Genomic DNA, 8,133 nt, shown 5'->3' with positions numbered 1-8,133 from the left:
ATGGATACCTGATATACTATATACCTGGATACCTGATATACTACACACCTGATATACTATATACCTGAATACCTGATATACTACACACCTGATATACTACACACCTGATATACTACACACCTGATATACTACATACCTGGCAGGAGTAAACGTGACTCTGCGCCTCCTTCGTGAGATGCTTCAGCGTTGAAACGAGGTCGCCGCACTTGACCTTGAGAAGGTCGCGCAGCGAGAACGTGTGCAGCTCGCAGAGAAGGTGCTGCGGTTGGTCTCGAAACTCCTCCTTCAGGCTGCAAGAGCAGGCGGAGAAGCTACGTACGTGGGGGGGGGGAATCATCAACGTGGCCAACAGACGGGGATGAGAGACAGCAGATGCAGTAGATGCAGAAGTACGAATCGCAACCGTATTTCCTACCAGAACTGCGTCGTCCTCTAATGTTGCTTCGCGCGGTAACTACTTACGTGGAGAGTCAACATCGACGACAGACAGAGACGAGAGAAGTAGACGCAGAAGTACGAATCGCGACCGCGTTTCCTACAAGAACCGCCTCATTTCAGGCGATGCACTGACGCTCTCTCTCTTCCCCTCTCTAAAATTGCTTAGCACGGTAGGGCAGACAATGGGAACTACGTGGGGGGTCAACGTGGCCGACGGACGGGGGCAAGAGACGTGAAGACACAGAAGTTAGGAATTGCAACGGTATTTCTTAAGCGAGCCGCCTCATTTTAGGTGATACTCGCTTCTCCTCTAAAATTTCTTCGCGCGGTAGGACAGATGGTGGGAACTACGTGGGGGGTCAACGTGGCCGACAGATGTAGACAAAAAGACGTAGACGCGGAAGTACGAATCGCGACGGTATTTCCTACCCGACGTGCCTCAGCAGCCGACGCAGAAGTACAAAAACGCCTTTCCTATTTAAATATATTCCTATTTCCTACCTGAACCGCCTCATTATAACTGCTACTCTCTCGCTTCCCCCCCCCTCCCCTAAAATCGCTCCGCAGCACAGGACAGATGCCAGCTGATGCGCGTGCGGCTATTAATAAAGTATTATAAGATAACTCGCGAATAGTACAATCACGACACCGGCGACCGGTGAAACGACGTTGCCTAACGTGCGTCGACGGCTCTCGCGTTACGTGGCGGAAAAAATCTGCCAAAAAAATCTGCACGCACCTGCCGACGTGCCGGCACGTGCTAACGTAGTCCTTTAGGTGACACAGCTGCTGTCTGTACTCGCACACAGAACTCATCGCACGAACTTTCCTGTACAGCGTTGCGTTTATGTCCTGAACGTTGAACAACGGATCTCTGAAATACGATGACTCTGATTAAACTGATATATGAGAGCACTGAGAAAAAAAATATTATTACAAAAATAACATCAGATTCCATCCTGAACGTTGAATAACAGATCTCTGAAATACGATGATTCTGATTAAGCCGATAAGTGAGAGAAGCACTGACAACAAAAATATTAAAAAATAACACCATATTCTATACTGAGCATCGGAAATGTGTAACATTTCTACGCGATATAAAATTTTAGTTTGTAAAGATTTTACGCGGTGGCTTGATAATTCTCTGTAAAATACTTGATTAGCAGAGTGTTGGGTAACATTAACTGATTTACGGACAGCTCGGCATGAAATGCTAGAAAAGTGTATTAATTAACTCAACTACGCACCTGAATATATTATGGATGAGCTCATTAGCGAAATGTGACACAGGATATTTCGAAAATTCCCACTTGCGCAGAATTCGGCCAGGAATGATGGATAGTTGGTTGCTATGACAACACTGGCAGAAGTACTTTCCAGTGTACTCACAGTAGCGATATCTCTTGATGTAATCTGTGTAAAAAGTTCGACGTGTTACCTCTCATGATTATATCTACCATCGAAATTAACAATGTCATGACAACGTGTACGATTTCCATAAAATTTTATTTAAAAATTTAACTCATTAACCTGTTAACAGTGAATTGACAAATGAGAAATGTGTAAATGAGTAAAGGGCACTTCATTTCCCATTCATATCAGGTATAGCCCATATATCCACATAATAATAGATAGATAAATAGATAGATAGATAGATACAGAAGACACAGTCTGACAGACACATCCACACACTGTATACCAATCAATATGTTGAACTTACAATCTGTCTCTCTCTTTGTCTACATGCATTTATATTTTTTACATAATACAATTGCATAGACCGCCAACAAAAATCATGTAGTACCGTAGTACGTGTAAGCTATATATGAACATAAATATTTAAAGTGTGTTAACTTATCACAATGTATTCGTTGTTTAATTATGATAAATTATTAGCCTCGTTCACACGAGACCTAGTATTTCTGAAATACCGGATTTGCGAAATACCGTATCTAAGACAAATACGCGGCCGAGCGTTCACACGCTGATTCGCGGCTCCAGAAATACGGTATTTGCGAGCTGCGAGCTGCTTTAGTAATAATCAAGCGAACAATGCGAAATAAACAATGCAATACGTACCAACTGCTGATAAAATACGTAGACTGGTCCGCGCTCGACAGTTCCACTCGCGTTACACTGGAACTGTCGAGCGCGGACCAGTTTTAAAATACGCGGCTTCAGAAATCCGGTATTTAGCGTTCACACGAGGAAATGCGCGGTCCAAGAAATCTGGTATTTCTCAAGCACGGCAAATTATTCGGGGTCTGGGAAGTCTCGTATTCACATGAAATACCGGATCTGTAATAATTTATCATATTATTAACAACGAATACATTGTGATAAGTTCAACACAATTATTAAAATATATATTAAAACTATATAAATATATTCACTTGTAAATATTTATTGTTCATATATATAGCTTACACGTACTACGTACTACAGTGCATAATAATGTCTATTGATTTTGTTGGCGGTCTATGCAATTGTATTATGTAAAAATATAAATGCATGTGTAGACACAGAGAAAGACAGATTGTTAGTTCAACATATGATTGGTATACAGTGCTGTGGTTTGTGTCTGTCAGACTGTGTCTTCTGTATTATCTATCTATCTATTTATCTATTCTATTATTATGGTGGATATATGGGCCTAATACCTGATATGAATGGGAATGAAGTGCCCTTTACTCATTTACACAGTTTCTTATTTGTCAATTCACAGTTAACAGGTTAATGAGTTAAATTTTAAATAAATATTTATGAAATCGTACACCGTTTTCATGACATATGTTTAATTGATGGTAGATGTAATCATGAGAGGTAACACGTCGAACTTTTACACAGATTACATCAAGAGATATCGCTACTGTGAGTACACTGAAGTTACTTCTGCCAGTGTTGTCATAGCAACAACTATCCATCATTCCTGGCCGAATTCTGCGCAAGTTGGGAATTTTCGAAATATCCTGTGTCACATTTCGCTAATGAGCTCATCCATAATATATTTCAGGTGTGTAGTTGAGTTAATTAATACACTCTTCTAGCTTTTCATGCCGAGCTGTCCGTAAATCAGTTAATGTTACCCACACACTCCGCCTAATCAAGTATTTACAGAAAATTATCAAGCCGCCGCGAAAATCTTTACAAACTAAAATTTTATTCGCGTAGAAATGTTACACATTTCCGCATGCTCAGTATAGAATATGGTGTTTATTTTTTAATATTTTTTGTTGTCAGTGCTTCTCTCACCTATCGGCTTAATCAGAATCATCGTATTTCAGAGATCTGTTATGCCAACGTTCAGGATGGAATTGCTGTGTTATTTTTGTAATAATATTTTTTCTCAGTGCTCTCATATATCAGTTTAATCAGAGTCATCGTATTTCAGAGATCCGTTTTTCAACGTTCAGGACATAAACGCTACGGCTGTACAGAAAGTTCGTGCGATGAGTTCTGTGTGCGAGTACAGACAGCAGCTGTGTCACTTAAAGGACTACGTTAGCACGTGCGGCACGCTCGGCAGGTGCGTGCAGATTTTTTTTGGCAGATTTTTTTCCGCCACGTAACGACGAGCACGTCGACGCACGTTAGGCAACGTCGTTTCACCGGTCGCCGGTGTTCGGTGATTGTACTATTCGCGAGTTATCTTATAATACTTTATTAATAGGCCGCACGCGCATCAGCTGGCATCTGTTCTATGCTGCAGAGGCGATTTTAGGGGGGGGGGGAGCGAGAGAGTAGCAGTTATAATGAGGCGGTTCAGGTAGGAAATAGGAATATATTTAAATAGGAAAGGCGTTTTTGTTACTTCTGCGTCGGCTGCTTAAGGCCACGTCGGGTAGGAAATACCGTCGCGATTTGTACTTCCGCGTCTACGTCTTTTGTCTACATCTGTCGCCACGTTGACCCCCACGTAGTTCCCACCATCTGTCCACACCGCGAAGAAATTTAGAGGAGAAAGCGAGTATCACTAAAATGAGGCGGCTCGCTTAAAAATACCGTTTGCAATTCCTAACTTCTGTGTCTTCACGTCTCTTGCCCCCGTCCGTCGGCCACGTGGACCCCCCGTAGTTCCCATTGTCTGCCCTACCGTGCTAAGCAATTTTAGAGAGGGGAAGAGGGAGCGTCGGTGCATCGCCTGAATGAGGCGTTCTTTGTAGGAAATGCGGTCGCCGCATTCGTACTTCTGCGTCTACTTCTGCTCGTCTCTGTCCGTCGTCCACGTTGACTCCCCACGTAAGTCGTTCTCACCGTCTGTCTTACCACGCGAAGCAACATTAGAGGACGCAGTTCTGGTAGGAAATACGGTTGCGATTCGTACTCTGCATCTACTGCATCTGCTGTCTCTCGTCCCCTGTCTGTTGGCCACGTGTGATGACTCCCCCCCCCCACACGTACGTAGCTTCTCGCCTGCTCTTGTAGCCTGAAGGAGGAGTTTCGAGACCAACCGCAGCACCTTCTCTGCGAGCTGCCACATTCTCGGGCGCGCGACCTTCTCAGGTGAAGTGCGGCGACCTCGTTCAACGCTGAAGCATCTCACGAAGGAGGCGCAGAGTCACGTTTACTCCTGCCAGGTATGTAGTATATCAGGTATCCAGGTATGTAGTATATCAGGTATCCAGGTATATAGTATATCAGGTATCCAGGTGTATGCCACGTATGTAGTATATCAGGTATCCAGGTATATGCCAGGTATGTAGTATATCAGGTATCCAGGTGTATGCCAGGTATGTAGTATATCAGGTATCCAGGTATATGCCAGGTATGTAGTATATCAAGTATTCAGGTATATGCCGGGTATGTAGTATATCAGGTATCCAGGTGTATTCCAGGTATGTAGTATATCAGGATCCAGGTATATGCCAGGTATGTAGTAATCAGGTATCCAGGATATGTATATATATTAGGTATCCAGGTATTGCCAGGTATGTGGTATATCAGGTATCCAGGTATGTATAGTATATCGAGGTATCCAGGTATATGCCAGGTATATAGGTCGTCGGTCGTTCACGCGGCAACGGTTATGCTGTGTGTGGGTGTCGCTGCTTAAATTACCAGTTCATAAGCAGATTATCCTTCGTATTCAGGGCTATGTCAATGTGAACGTGAGGTTTAGAGTATGGACGGATCGTTAGTTTTCTGGTGATGTTAGTGCAAACTGCTGATCGGTTTTGCCAGTGGTAGTCGATTTTTATCGCAAATTTGTCGTATTTGTAAATTGTCGATTTTTGTCGTCTTTTCGTGTTGCTTTTTTTGTTCTGACTTTGTTTGATGTTTTTTTTTTATCAAACCAAAGTTCGGTTAGTTGAAGAAGGATCTAAAATGTCTATTATTTAAAGAGTTGTTATTGTTACACGGGAACAGCATGCATGATTAAAAGATGCAGTAAAATTTAAGGTTTTTCTCTCACTTTTGCAGTTATGTCACGTCAAAGGTTTTATCTGTGAGTTTTGTCAAGACAGCAGCAGCATTATCTATCATTCGAGTGAAAAAGGTCACCCAGTGTCACCGTAAGTGCGATTAACAAGTATTTCTAACTCCTGCCAAACTATACAGTTCTATAGTGCACATATGAAATTGTCGTTGCCGCACCACATCTACATGAAATCCTTGCAATTTCTGTTCAATTTTTATATCACCCGTTTTGTACTTATTTCTATTGCAAACCAAAGTTTCTATGGGGAAGGCAGTAATTTCAACATGAATGTTATATATAACGAATGGCCTATTACCTGTTGGTTACCTAAATCAGTGTAAATAGGTTCCAAAATTACAGGTTAAATTTTATTACGTGGTGGTTATTATTATACCCACGTGATGCTTTTATGGTTTTCTACGTGATTAACTAAAACAGAGCAATACATAATTTATTGTTTTGTATTTGTTGCCTTCAATTGTACGTTGTTATCAGCTAAATGAATTGTAAGATTTCTTTTCGCAATGCTGTCCTACTCCCTGCTGCGGTGGGTCAAGAATGTAGTTACTTCATATTGGTTTATTTTCGTCATCGATTTCAGTGTGTGAACGTGCTTCCATAAGAAGTGCTACGTCGCGCCAGCGGTGCCCACGGTGCGGAACGCATTCAGCGAGGTAATGCTGCTGCAGCTTCACACACACCACGCACGCACGCACGCACGCACGCACGCACGCACGCACGCACACACCACGCACGCACGCACTCACGCACGCACGCACGCACGCAGCGCACACACACACACACTCACACGCACTCACACACGCACGCAACGCACGCACGAACACACACACACACAACACAACACGCCACACACGCACACACACACATAGCTCTAGCTACAGCTGCATACAGACATGCACTAAAAACATGGGGTGTGGGCCAGGGATGCATATAATTATGTGTTTGTGGCGTGTGTGCATGAGACTGTGTGTAAGGCTAGGCGATGTTCATCAGCTCGTGGAGTGTTATTATAACTGGCTGTAATAGTGGGAAGTTATTTAGGACCTTTTTGCAGTGCCAATATCAATTAGTGCATCCCTAGTTACAAATCAAGGATGGGGCACAGCCACCGAAAGTTTTGTGAAACACTTGCAGGTTCGTATAATCTCTCTGGAGAAATAATTTTGATGGTCGTGTTTTAATCTGATTCGAAATAATTTTTTGTATGCAAGACAGCTGCGTTATAAAGTGTAGCAGCTGTAATATAAGGCATTCTGTGTGCCAGCCTTAACACTAGTTTTGACTGGTCCTTGCCATAGGCACCAAGAGTGTATAATATAGACAGCATATTATTACACTATGCTACGATATATTATATAACTATACATTATATTATACAATACATACACTATATATTTAACATATATTTACTACAGGTATTATGCATCTATATTTTATTACACCCTGATAGCACTATGTTTGAGTCAATACGTACAGTCTGGGTGGTGCAGAAAAATTGCCAAACGAAAAATGCTTACTGGTAGCTATTGGAATCAATGATCACTTAAGTTTTCGTCAGAAATGTGCCCAAAAAGGGGAAAAAATCTCAAGGTAATGTACTGCCTAGTAATGTGAAATTAACTCTCGTGAAATGCAGAGGATTTAGACCGTCGATATAATATATATATATATATCATATGTATATATATATAATATTGTATATGATATATATGTATATTATATATATATATATATTCTGGTTGTAATTCACTGTTTATAATGAGATGGCTAGAACATCTAATCTGATTGGGCATGACAAATCCATGACGTATTCAAATGAAAGGAGCTTTCACGGATTGTATAATTTATGTAGATACAGTTTTATTGCTTTTTTTTTAAACGAAATGGCAGCCCGATTTCAATGCACACATGCATGCACGCACACAATATATAATATACGATCATATCATGTACAGAATTCTGATGAAATCGTATATGGAATTATCATGTTTTATTTATATTTTTTGGCTGGCCTGTCAGTCCGGAGTCGATCACCGAGAAAAGACGTGAATTCCCGAGCGAATTCAGGAACACATATCTTTACTGAAATGGCTGACACACGGTTTAATCCTAACAGCCCACTGCTTATAATCGTTAGCATACGGGTAGGAACTACCGTAACTGAAACACACACACAAAAATCCTCACTCAATATACTTCACGTTTTTCTTTTTTTATGTCTTTTGTTGTTGCTCCGCCGTTGTAAGATCTCT

General features: G+C 41.6%; 1 protein-coding gene across 1 annotated transcript in view; it reads right to left on the bottom strand.

Annotated features, from left to right (window-relative positions):
* LOC106821120 (run domain Beclin-1 interacting and cysteine-rich containing protein-like) overlaps nt 1–8,133 on the bottom strand; it is a 24,582-nt gene that overhangs the window by 4,554 nt on the left and 11,895 nt on the right. Inside the window, exons 10-12 of the mRNA XM_014825796.1 lie at nt 1,689–1,854; nt 1,178–1,312; nt 137–290 (exon numbers count right to left, since the gene is read on the bottom strand). Of these exons, the coding sequence (XP_014681282.1) occupies nt 137–290; nt 1,178–1,312; nt 1,689–1,854 (455 nt within the window). The remainder of the gene's footprint in view (nt 1–136; nt 291–1,177; nt 1,313–1,688; nt 1,855–8,133) is intronic.

Source organism: Priapulus caudatus, unplaced genomic scaffold (assembly GCF_000485595.1).
Source record: "Priapulus caudatus unplaced genomic scaffold, Priapulus_caudatus-5.0.1 Scaffold59, whole genome shotgun sequence".
Taxonomy (NCBI): domain Eukaryota; kingdom Metazoa; phylum Priapulida; class Priapulimorpha; order Priapulimorphida; family Priapulidae; genus Priapulus; species Priapulus caudatus.
Note: the sequence above shows the minus strand (reverse complement) of the source record. Positions and strands in the feature narration are given on the sequence as shown.